At 43.7% G+C, this 13,082-nt stretch overlaps 1 protein-coding gene across 1 annotated transcript; it reads right to left on the minus strand.

The window, feature by feature from the left end:
- Window positions 1–1,689: 1,689 nt before the first annotated feature.
- LOC149304905 (alpha-crystallin B chain-like) lies at window positions 1,690–6,441 on the minus strand. The gene is made up of 3 exons (XM_089478605.1): window positions 6,212–6,441; window positions 3,520–3,642; window positions 1,690–2,286 (listed from the first exon to the last, which is right to left on the minus strand). The coding sequence occupies exons 1-3, from the start codon at window positions 6,416–6,418 to the stop codon at window positions 2,089–2,091; spliced, it is 528 nt and encodes a 175-aa protein (XP_089334731.1). The 5' UTR covers window positions 6,419–6,441; the 3' UTR covers window positions 1,690–2,088.
- Between the last annotated feature and the right edge of the window lie 6,641 nt (window positions 6,442–13,082).

Below are 13,082 nucleotides of genomic sequence, written 5' to 3' on the forward strand. Positions count from 1 at the left end.
TTATTTTGGCCTGTCTATATGGGCCCAAAGTTACTCTTTTTGGATTCCTAAGTGTCTTAGCCAGGATGGCCAATGTGTTAAAGAATTGTCAGGGTGTGGCTTCTTGGTGTTCTATTGTAAATTTACAAACAGGATTGCTTCAGTAGTTTCTGACTTCCTTGATGCCCAGTATATGCAATCTGCTTATTGTACTAAGCAATATAGAAATGTGACCCTGTGCCAAGAAAAGCATATCCATATATACCAACTAATGCTACAGGGAGACTATTATATACTCTGTAGGTTAATGCTCCATCTGCCAGTGCCACCTGAAATGCACAAGGCCTGAAGTGAAAGAAGTTTCAAAATATTTGACAAGACTTATGATATAAAAGCACTCAACATGAGTGGAGTTGCTGCTCTTATCGTATCTTTTAACGTTATCCCATTTGCAATCATTTGCAAGACATTCAATTAAAATAAATTGATTGGCCTGTGCCAAAGGACTAAATGTCTCTTCTCAAGCAAGATCTGCCCTTAATTTAGAAATGAAAGAACTGAGAAACCACTCTACAAAATAGGATGGCCACGGACTCTTTGCCAAGATGTGTGTTGCTTCAGTTTGCCAGACAATTCACAGGGGGTTGAAACTAAGGTGAAGACTCTAGGACATGATATCATGGCTTAAGAAGGCAATAGAACAGTTGTCTAACTCTGGTGTGACAAGTCTTCGTTGGTATAATCCTAATAATTTCCATAGGTATACTGGTTTGTGTGCTCATGCAGTGTATGCCTTTGTGTGCCTCATCTTGTAAGACATAGCTTGGCAACAGCAGGATAAGGATAGTTTAAACAGGTGTGGGAAAGTAGTAGACATTTACAAACCAAAGAAAGCATGGGACAAGTAATATTAAATGTATCTTGTCCCATACTGGGAGAAAATGGTAAACCAATAAGAGGAACCAGTATGGAAATATCATGACAATCGATTAGAAAAAAGGATGCTTGTCTCTGCCTGCCCTTTGCTATAGTTTGATAAGAGAAAGCCAATGACCTTGTTAATATTATCTTGATGGAAGAGTAGAGAAATGGAAGGCTATTAAGTGGGTGATGGGGTTTAAACTGTGAGGTCCAATAGAAACATGGTTGATGAAGTGGCACCTAGTTCTGGCTGGTGCCTTGTACATCCTAGAAGCTTCCCACATTTGCTGAGTGCCTGAATTCTGGGTGCCTTATTCACATCAAGAGCCTTTAAATCACCTTTCTACCAAAAAGTACACACTTCTTGTTAGTGTAAACCCTGTAGGCAGTATCAACACTGACATGGCAGCAGCTCCATCCATTTTCTGAAGTTTATAACACGTGTCAGGACAAGCCTGCCACATATAAATAATGTTTAATATCTCAGCCTGGCTATCCCATCAGAAGTGTTTACATCCAAGGCAGGATCAGTCTCTGGCAGTTCTATGTCTACTGTTCGTTTATAATGATTATTGTTTTTCCCTGTGTGTACTCCCTTGCTTTGGCAACCGCCATCATGCATTGAAAACTATATACGCATGAATATCTGTTTTTCTTTCAGGTTAGGAGATCACTGATACCTATTCAACGCAGCTAAATAAAACTAAAAATTCACCTTCCTCCTGTATGGACATTGGCTTAATCGCACCGGAGATATGAACACATATTTTTATATCACATACACTTACAAAGATTGTAACTTCAATTTTATTAGCAAGTATATCCCAAATAACTTTTTTTAATGCATGTACATGTAATTAAGCAATATCGGAATTCATACAAAGTGAGTGAGTTCAGCATGGACAGTAGTACAGAGCAAGCCTGCAACAGCAAGGTACTTGTAAGCCAGAAGGGGGGAAAGACCTGATATTTATTCCTAGAAGATCCCACACAAGTGTAGGAAAACTGTACTTAGAAGATCACCACCCTAAAGGTGAGAGTGTCTCTGTTGTCAGATCACCCCCAGAAGGAAGTTTGGGGGAAGCAGAAATGTCACTTCTTTCAAAGCTCCGAATGAATAGCCCTTGCAGCTACAATCGAGGGGAGTATAGGCCTGAGACACTGGCTTCTGGCAGCAAATGACAGCTATTACTTTCCAGTGACGGCAGGCTTCTCCTGGCGGGTGATGGGAATGCTCCGTTCCTGAGTGATGGCAGCTTGGGCGGTGGGTGCCGTGATGGACAGCACTCCGTCTGGAGAGAGGGCTGAGGTGATTGCTGCCGGATCAACCCCTTTGGGGATCATGTAGCGGCGGTGAAACTCCCGTGAGATGTATCCATGTTCATCCTGAAGGAGTAGAAAGAGAAAGAAAACAAATACAAGATGAGTCACTATATATTCGGGAGGTTCAGCCTCCAAAGTCCACAGATACCATTTCAATAAGAGGATGCCTATTATTAACTCAGTAATGGGGGTGTTGAGCACCTAGTTTCCTTCCAGGCAGATTAGCTGCAGCCGTTTCTAAGGTCACATTTCAGTACTTGCTCTTCAGAGAGAAGAGAAGATTCAGTGCCTTTCAGAACATGCTTGAATACTCCAGGCTTTTGAGCGCCTTGCTCTAAGTTTAAATCATTTGCAGGATTTGGAAATGTTACTTTTTGGACCATAAATCCCAGAATGTCCCAGCCATCATGGCCAGTGGGAGATATATTCCAACACACCAGGGATGGGGAACCTTGGTCCTGCCAGGTGTCTTAGACTACAACTCCTATCAACCCCACACAGCATGGCCAATGGCAAGGCATTATGGTAGCTCTAGTTCAGAACTTTCCAACTGTGGAATTAAGGGCCAAAGACAAGAGAAAAAGTCTGGCACAATAAAAAGAACATTTGCTAGAATTCCAAGATTGGGAACTACAACCAATTCACCAGCTCCCTCAGGTCTGATGGAGAAAGGAAACCTTTGTACCTGTTGCTTGTAGTCACTTTGAAAACATTTTTGAAGGGGAAAGGCAGCATGTGTGCATGTATGCAATACACACCTACCAACATTTAAATTATATTAGCAATTGGGAAGATTCACAGGATATCTCAATGAAATAACTCTCCCTTTACTGTTCAGATTGCACTGATACCTCAGCTGAGTCGACCCTCAATATATACCCTAGGATCTTTTTTAAAAATGAGATGACATTTGAGTGCTGGTGTTCCATGACTCACTGGTTGTTGAGAGAGTTGTCAGGAACACATTGTACATGCCTCTTTTCTAGCTCACTGCCAACTTCTGACTTCAACATTAAGTTTGGATCCAACATACACTACAGAGCAGATGATGCTGGACTACAACTCCCATCAACTCGATTACATGGCCAATGGCTACAAATTATGACCCTGCTTAATGACTATCAGAACCCAAAAAACATTTATAGCCTAAGCATCCAAAAATAAAAACAAATGCAAAGAGGTCTTATTGGGCAAGTCATATGCATGTTTGCAGGGCAGAGGAGAGCCCCAATTCCCTAAGATTTGCTTCTAGTTAGGGATGGCAGTTTCACTGTGTGAGCTTTTAAAGCTACATACCGGACGCTCCTCGTGCTTGGCATGGACCTCAATGTAGTCACCCACCACCTTCACGTTCAACTCCTCCGGGGAGAAGTGCTTCACATCCAACAACACAGAGAACTTGTCTTTGTCCATTTTCACCTGGGGAGGAGAAAACAGATCATAACTTAAAAAGACGTATACAATTTGGCTACACCTTATCGCACAGACACAGTGTAAAGGACAAACCAACATCACCTTATTCTCCCACCTTTTTAGTCTGCGCCCATCAGCATCCTAAGTTAGGCTTGGGGTGGCTCTGGGAAACTATTCACTATCTGCCATAGGTAGCTCTAACTCTATGAAGGGACCATCTTTTGGATTTATGCCATAAGTGGCAATACTTCCACATTCATAAGCCTTCTAACACATGAAGCCCAGCATAGCCAATGGTCAAAGGATATAGGAGTTGCACAGCCAGGAACCACTGTTTCCAAGCAACCTTCCTAGTGTTGGATTCCCAGATGTTGGACTGTTAGCCCCATCATGGACAACCAACAGAAATAATGGTTGGACATGATGGGCATTGTCATCCATAAACACCAGAAGACCCCAAGTTTGGGAAAGCCTGGTTGAGTCATAGCCCACTGTTATGTTTCCAAACTCTCTTATCAAAGAGAGCAATATAAGCTAACACTTCCAAATCCTAGACTTTCTGCTCAGCCGAGTGATCTCTTTTATCTAGAAATGGCTAGGAATTCTGGGAACATTAGTCAAAAAGATAACTTCCTGAAGCTTTGTACTTTGCATATTCTTCTCTATAATGCAGGTCAAATTAAGCAAAACGGAATAGGATGTGTGCAAAAGCAGTTCAAAGCACACATATTCCTGGCATACTAAATTTCCCAATGTATGAATCTTTATAATAAAAAAGGAGATGATGTCCAAAAGAGCAACTTTTCTAAAGCTCCTGGGGGTCTCTCTTTGCATTTTGGTGTGGAAATATGCTGATTTCCAGCTATAAATTGCCTCACTCTATGTTTAGACGCAGAGTGCTTAGAACAATCTGAGACCTCCTTGCCAAGATGTGTGACGAAGCACAATGGAGAAAGCCAATGCAAGAACTAAGGCACAGGGAATCAAGGGGCAACCCAACCAGGGATCTAGGTCTCTTGATCAGGTGGAGTGCTAGCTAAAGGATTTCGGCTGTCAGCCCTTAAACCAAACAGCAGAGCCCCTTATTCCGCTAATCTTATTTAATCTGACACTTATTTACTGTGGCTGCATTCACACTGGAGAAATAACCCAGTTTGACACTGCTTTAGTGACCATGCCTCAAGTCTATGGCATTCTGGAACTGGAGTTTGTTGTGGCTCCGCTCTGGGACCACAATGAATGACAATTCCCAAAATGCCATAGCCTTGAGCCATGGCACTAGGTGTCGAACCAGATTATTTCTGTCATGTGGATGAACTCTTATAACTCCTATATTTGGGATATTTTTGCTTGCATTTCTCTTTACACCTGTTGGCTTAGTTTTACTGTGACAGTCCAATGGAACACACTCCTTCCTCGGAGAGTGGCAGAGTCTCTTTTGGAGGTCTTTAAGCAGAGGCTGGATGGCCTTCTGTCCCGAGTGCTTGGACTGTGAGTTCCTGCATGGCAGAATGGGGCTGGACTGGGTGGCCCTTTCTCCTGAAGGTGCTGCGCTGCCTATTATGGTCAGATTCTCCCTCCTGGCCCTGGGGAAAACAATGCCAGCTGGGATGCCTTCCTCTGCAGGGAAGGGAAGGGAAGACTGGCATGCAGGACTGGCAGGACCCCAGGAGCGCCCTCCTCTTGGACTGCAGTCAGCAGCTGCCTTGGATTTATGGATTCCAACTCCCCAGGGCCAGGATGGAGCACAACAGGAGCACACTTCTTAAATTGCGCACACATACAGAATACAGTACATCTATCCAATCTATCATGTATCTAATATACCAACCTACCTGCCTACCCATCCTATCTGCTCACCTACCTACCCTATCTATCTACCTACTTACCTACCTTCCTATCCTACCTGTCTATCTATCCTATCTATCTACCTACCTGCCTTCCTATCCTATCTGCCTACTTACTTATCTATCTTATCTACCTACCTACCCATCTACCTATCTACTTACCTGACTTCCTATCTTATCTGCCTGCCTACCTACTTACCTATCTAATCTATATATCTAGTCTGCCTACCTACTCATCTACCGATCTATGCTATCTGCCTGTCTGTCTACCTACCTACTCATCTATCTGTCTGCCTGCCTACCTACTTATCTGTCTAATCTATCTAATCTGCCTACCTACGTATCTATCTGTCTGTCTACCTGTCTGTCCTACCTGTCTACCCACTTATCTGCCTGCCTGCCTACTTATCTATCTATCTATCCTGCCTAACTACTTATCTATATGCCTGCCTGCCTGCCTAATCTATCAGAACAGTGTTGCCTAGCATTACTCCTGAGGTGCCCAATCTCTCCATAGTCTCAGGGCTGAAGCCTTTCCTTCCTTCCTTCCTTCCTTCCTTCCTTCCTTCCTTCCTTCTTGCCTGCTTTGGGGCGAAGAAGAGAGAAAAGAAAACTTGGGCCACTTTGTGAAACGAAAACCCATCTCTCTGTCTCTCCAAAACTAGCCTCCCTCCTTCTCCCAGGCGAAAGCAAAGGCAAGAGCCCTCTGCCCATGCTCAGAGGCTTACCTCGGAGAGCCCAGTCTCGGGGACCTGTAAGGCGGGCGTCGTCCGCATGTAGTAGGGCGAGAGGGTGGCCGGGAAGAGGTCGCTCTCCAGGAGCCCTTCGCCGAAGCGCTGGTCGAAGAGCCGAGGAGGGAAGAGCGAGGATGGGAAGAAGGAGGAGGGGAAGCCCAGGGGCCGGCGGAGCCAAGGGTGGCTGATGGCGATGTCCATGGTTCTCCTGCTCCGAGCGCCGATGCTCCTCGAATGCTCCGCTGGGCTCCGCTGCAGCCCTTTTATACCCACCGCAGACCCAGGCCACGCCCCCGCCACAGGCCCCGCCCCTAGAACGCGCTAGAAGCCCCAGAGCCTTCGCGCTTCTTCAGGCTGCTTCCAGAATGCAATAATAATATTATGATGATGCATATGATTGACACATGCCAATCTTTGGTGCAAAGGGCATTATAAAGAAACATCATTATTATTATTGCTATTACTATTACTGTAGAAATAGCCCATTGTGAGATTGCTGGCTCAGTGCTAGGGAATAACAACAACAACAATGATAATGATATTAATGATGATGATGATGTCTATATTCTGACATGCCGCTCTTTGGCGGAAAGGGCATTATATATAAACATTGCTGTTGTTGTTTTTGTTGTTATTATTCCCTAGTTAAAGCAGTCTCGCACTGGACTATGTCTGCAGTAATAATAATAATAATAATAATAATAATAACAACAACAACAACAACATTTATTTATAATGCCCTTTTCACCAATGAGTGGCACATCAAGACATATACATTGTTGTTGTTGTTGTTGTTGTTATTGAGACTAACAAAGAAATTGGTAGCACCGGTGGCATCCCTGGAGGGGTGCGGAGCGCATCAGGCGAGACCCTAAAAGGGGTGTTTGTGACCCCACTGCTCTTCCAACATCTACATTTTGGCAGAAACAGGTGGAGGCTTCGTCCACATTGCAGAAATAATCTGCTTAACCACCGGGGTTTAGGGCTGTGGAATTCTGGGAAATGTAGTGGCTCTGCTCTGGGGTACCACAAACTGCCACAGCAGTTAAAGTAGCATCAAGCTGGATTGTTTCTGCAGTGCGGATGCAGCCATAGTTGTGTTTTACTTGAAAAGACAGGAAAGGTCTCAGACCTGGTTCAGCAAATTTACATGAATTCGAATTGCGTTCAAACTGACTTCCCATTGCCCAAAAATAGCTTGCCGTTGCCCAAAATTGCGTGTGATCACCTCTCACACAATAACGTGAAACCCCACGATTGTGTTCAGACTGACTTTCCATTGCCCGAAATTGTGTGTGGTTGTCTATCACGCAATAACATGAAACCCCATGACTGCATTCGGATTGCCATTGGATTATACTTCCAGTTTCCCTTGTCTGATAAACCCCTTTTGCTCTGGAAAAAAACAAACAGGTCTATCAACTCTACCAGGGAAAGGAGGAAAATTCCCTTACCCTTTGAAAGTTTGTTGGGGGAAGTTGAACTCACTTTTTACTAACACATCTCTTTAATATTCCCAGGTCAGATCCTAACCTGACTCTCTTCCCCAGAATTGTAGAACTGTAAAGTTGGAAAAGATCTTGAAAGATGGTTTTGTCTAGACATAGAGTGTGTGTGGCTTCCTAGATGTTGAACTGCAACTCCCATCATCCCTCATCGTCGGCCTTGCTGGTTAAACCTGATGAGAGAGCTGCAGGACAACAACATCTGGAGGACAAAATGGGCCCTGCCCTTGAAATAAAGCAAAAACAGGACACCAATTCTAGATAATTCTACATCTATGCAACCCTGCTCTCTTTGGCATATGTTGATGCTTGCCCTTCCTTTGCTTGGGGCAAACGCTGAGCTCACCGGACCAGTCCCACCAGAGAAGAACACTTCTCTTGACAAAAGAAGCCTCATGCCCAATATGTTTGCCAACTGCAGCAACACCTATTCTGACGTAATGTTGGCAAAGGCCCTTGGATGGGGTGATTCAAAATAAATGGTGCAAAACGGAATAAGAACGGCTTTACTTTTGCACCATTCTTTTTGAATCCCTCTGCATTTTGGCCTGGCCTGGCCTTGAGTGAGCAAGATCCATTAGGTTTATAGAAGACTCGTTCTTGGTGGAAATTATAAACTATATTTCTCCAAAATATAGATTAATCTGCATGTTTGGACAATCTTTGGGATGGGCCTGCACTTCAAATGTTACTGCTGTGTGTCAACAGAGACACACTTCAAAAACTTAAACCCATTCAGTCCACTGCTTTAAGTAGAAGTGGGGATGACAACCTAAGGACTGGAGCATGGCTTTGGTGCAGCTTCCAGCCACTAGGACACATGCATCATTTAAACAGCATGTTTTCAAAGTGACCCGAAGCAGCTTTATGTTGGCCTTTCTGTTCGGGCCCATTAAGACTAACTATTACAGTCTTAGTTTTCATGGATACATCTTCCTCAGGGATATAACTATTGCTGGGGAGGGAAAGAAATGAGGACATTGACCCTGTCCCACTATACAAACTCTGCCTCCAAATTAAATTTCCCTTCAGTCCCAAGCATTTCTAGCATTGCAGAGACCGAAACAGTGAAAAATTGTTCACACCCAGAACTCTGACGTTTGCTATATTTACGGTCCTTTGCCAACGTTGCCTGCCACTTATGTATCTCTAAATGCTCAGTTGACATTTTAAGTCACTGCAATGGTGGGAGGCAATGTTATTATTTGGGGGTTGTTCCATCATTTTGTGCACCCTTCATAGCTACATCCCCTGGCATAAGGAATAATGTATAGCAGTAGTTCCCAACCTTTGGATATGTTGTACAGATACTGAGGACTAAGATTATATATGCAACGTAAACATGTACGGGAAATTTACACTGGATCCCACACTCTTACAACCAATAGTGCAGTTAGCTCTGTGACCTTGAGTTCATCCATTGCACAATGGCTGGTTATTTCCACACACACTGTGAAAGCAACAAGTCTGTGTGTGTGCTGGTGAAATGATTGCCCACACCAGGGACCACACTGTGTTGGTCTTCAGCTATATGCCATGGCCCTGATCTGGCCTTTCCGTGGCACAACAAGGAGCTCCCAGAAGCCCTGGCCACTATGGGATTCAGGGATTCTTGGAATAGAATCCCAAAATATCTTGGAAACAAAATGTTGAGAACTATGGATGGAGACTCGGATATATGTGTGTCGCATAGTATGCATATAGATAGTAACAGTAAGGTCATTTTGAATTTTGATCCTCTCCTCTGGGGTATCAGGTACTCCTCCTAATTTGGTGTCATTTGCAGAATTGATAAGTATGCCTCCAATTCTGTCATCCAAGTCATTGATAAAGATGTTGAATAGTACTGGGCCCAGGACAGACCCCTGTGGGACCCCACTGGTCACTTCTCTCCAAGATGAAGGGGAGGCATTGGTGAGCACCATTTGGGTGCAGCTGGTCAACCAGTTACAAATTCACCTAACAGTTGCATTGTCTAGCCTACATTTTACTAGCTCGTTTGCAAGAATATCATGGGAGACCTTTTCAAAGGCCTTACTGAAATCAAGATGTGCTAAATCCACAGCAATCCCTTCATCTACCAAACTGGTAATTTTGTCCAAAAAAGGAAAAGAAAAGAAAGAAAATATCAGTCTGGATGACTTATTTCTCAGAAACCCATGTTGATTTCTTGTGATTATGACTTTTCCTTCTAAATTTTCACAGACTCTGTGTTTAATTGTCTGCTCTAGAATCTTTCCTGGTACTGATGGCTAGGCTAACTGGGCAGTAATGGTTGGGGTCCTCTTTTTCCCCCTTTTAGACTTAGATAGAATCATTACATTGGAACTTGATGGTCTGATGGGTCATTGAGTCCAACCTCCTGTACAATGCAGGATCTCAAGCTGGAGCAGCAAGAGCATTCACAGCAGGTAGCTGTCCAGACTCTTTTTAAAGGCATCCAGAGAAGAAGATCAAACCAACTCTCTAGGCAATTCCATTGCCGAACTGCTCTTACTGTCAAAAAGTTCTTTCTAATGTTCAATCAAAATCTGTAACTTAACCTGTAACTTTAACCTATAACTTAAAACCATTAGATCTGGTTCTACCCTCTGAGGGAGCAGAGAACAGATCTGCCCCATCCTTTCTGTTACAGCCTTTGAGGTATTTAAAGAGTGCAGTCAGTCTTCTCTTCACCAAGCTAAACATTACCAGCTCCTTCAATCTTTCCTCATATGTTTTGCCCTCCAGACCTCTTATCATCCTCACAGTGATGTTATTGCTTTGGTATCTCTGGATGAAGGTGCCCTGAAAGGGCTTTGGTGGGGGGCAGAATGCTTGCTTGCCAGTGGCCTCAAACTGGATTATTTCTGCAGTGTTTTGGACCTAAGATGGTCAGCTATGAAAGAATGTGAGAAGATCCTAAAGTATAAAGATATACAACTGAACACTAAAGTTAGAATTGTCTAAGCCATCATATTCCCTATCACCATGTAGAGATGTGAGAGCTGGACAGTGAGAAAAGTGGCTAAGACCAAAATAAACTCTTTTGGGGTGATGGAGAAGAGTGCTGAGTATACCATGGACAGCCAAAAAGACAAACAGACTTTGTTAACGGTAGTTACTCAAATATGACTGTGAGTCACAGCACTGTAGTAGGCCTCTATGCAGACTTTTCTCTAGCACACGAAGTAAAAAAAGGCTGCTGAAAGCTATTCTGCCTTGTTCTCCGTGGCCCAATGAAACCAGTAAAGAGTACAGGTGCTTCCTAGGCTGGCTGAGGGCAGGACAGTCTACCTACGGTTGTGATCTGAATTTTTTAATCAGACCATTGGAACACCTACCATCATTCCTGAGGGCATAGTCAAAGGGAGGGCAAATCAGGAGAGCTTTAAACTGGGTTATGCAAGGGAAGGAGACAGTACTTTGGAAGGCAGGAGTTCATCAAAGGCTGGAGATAACAGTCAAACTGTTATAGGGGGAGGAGAGCAAATAGTGCAGGGACCCAACAGTGGGAAGGAAAAAACGTTTACACAGGAAGTATGGTCTTCAATGTCTCTCAATGGGAAATAAGCAAGATTAACTCCTAGCAGAACAAAGCAAATGTGATATAATAGGCATCACTGAAACCTGGTGGGTGGGTCCAATGATTGAAATGTAGGAATAGAGGGGTATAACCTTTTAAAGAGAAATAGGCCAAATAGGAAAGGAGGAGGAGAAGCATTATATGTCAGGGATGTCTCCATCTGTGAAGAGATACAGCACTTAAATCCTGGAAGCAAGGTGGAGACTAGGTGGGAAGAAGGTTAGCTGCTGCTCAGATAATGTGATAAACCCCTTATCACATATTAATAAAAGCAAAGGGAAAGCTGACATACCACCCAAGGCAGGTGAAAGAACATGGCGGTCCTGACCAACTTTTCACATAGATGCTGTGGGAGTTCTTTTTTGTCTCTTTCTCCAGGCTCTCTGAGCTCCCTGGCTCTTTTTTCTCATCATCCCATGATCTCTCGGCAGTGCAGTCTGGTATCTATGAAGGCTATATGCATACTAACATGCATTAATTATCTCTTCCTGATAAAGCAGACTCTGAGTGTAAACATGGGTACTTGATGTGGATGCTGCACTTTCAAGTAGTGCATTTCTGGAATGAATGCTCATTTTGTTCAATATATAGTTATAGTTCAGCAATCGCTGTTGGTGTTTGCCTCCTTCAAGTCAATCCCAACTCATGACAACCCTGTGGATGAGGCAGCTCCAAGAATGCCTATCCTCCACTGCTCTTCTTAGGTCCTGCAAATTCATACACATGACCTCCTTAATAGAGTCCATCCATCTAGCATGCAGCCTTCCTCTCCTTATCCTACATCCCTCCACCTTTCCTAGCATATGGTCTTTATTTTATTTTAAAAGCTTAAAATGTCATTTCCCAGTTTAGCACTATTTAGCTGTGTTGGATTCTAATTTCCAAACTGCTAGGGTAATGGGATTTGTAGTCCCACCCAACTGGGAGGCACCAGGTTGAGAGGCTTAACTACATAGTTGTTATTGTTGTATTGTTATTAAAATTAACTTTATTTATACTCCACCTTTTCCCCAAGACTGGGAGTCAAGACGGGACTTCATAATTGTGGGAATTAATGTATGCCAAGATAAGGAGGCTGGGAACAGAGTAACCAGCAGTAACCTGTCTTGTTTTGAGAAAGCAACGTCGCTATGAACGCTTGGCTGCCACAAGCCAGTTATCCCAGCCCTCTGGGGGTCCTATTTTGATCTCCTACCCCCAGCCCACCCATCAATCCTTGTCCCCAATGGGGGTGCAGCCTCATGCGTGCGCTGCCATTGGGAACAAAGGAAATTGAGCATCTGTGGGTTTTGATATCCACAGAGGGGTCTGGAACAGATCCCCTGTGGATACCAAGGGCTGACTGTACTCCAAAATAGCTCCCTTCTTTTCTACTATTTAGCTTTGTTATGATGCAGTTTTATAAAAGAACCTTGTGTGTGTGTGTGTGCCTTCAATGTGCCTGTCAACTTATGGAGACACCATTAATTCTATAGGATTTTCTTAGGCAAGGAATACTCAGTATTAACCAGCAGCAGGTTTCTCCAGTTCCTTCCTCTGAAATATAGCCTGCAGTTCCTGGTATTCTTTGGCTGTCTCACATCCAAGTACTAACCAGCACTGACCCTGCGTAGCTTCCAAGATCAGATGGGATCTGGTACCTTAGGGTGTCCATTAGAATCAGTTTGGTGTGTGGTGTCACCCAATGTGGTAACTCCTAGGGTCATCTCCCCCCCCCCTCCATTGACTCCTCTTATACTACACCATACAAACTCCTTAGTAAAAAAATTTGTACTGTTACTCATTAATCATAATT

This window comes from Sceloporus occidentalis, unplaced genomic scaffold (assembly GCF_023333645.1).
Source record: "Sceloporus occidentalis isolate IW3139 unplaced genomic scaffold, rSceOcc1.0.p SCAF_13, whole genome shotgun sequence".
NCBI lineage: Eukaryota > Metazoa > Chordata > Lepidosauria > Squamata > Phrynosomatidae > Sceloporus > Sceloporus occidentalis.

Bases quoted from the DNA above. Each gene is read 5' to 3' on its own strand.
- LOC149304905 (XM_089478605.1), bottom strand. From the start codon at position 6,418: ATGGACATCGCCATCAGCCACCCTTGGCTCCGCCGGCCCCTGGGCTTC. The intron at 3,643-6,211 runs GTAAGCCTCTGA...TCTCCTCCCCAG, and splicing joins CCGAGACTGGGCTCTCCGAG to GTGAAAATGGACAAAGACAA. The intron at 2,287-3,519 runs GTATGTAGCTTT...CTACTCCTTCAG, and splicing joins CCAAGCACGAGGAGCGTCCG to GATGAACATGGATACATCTC.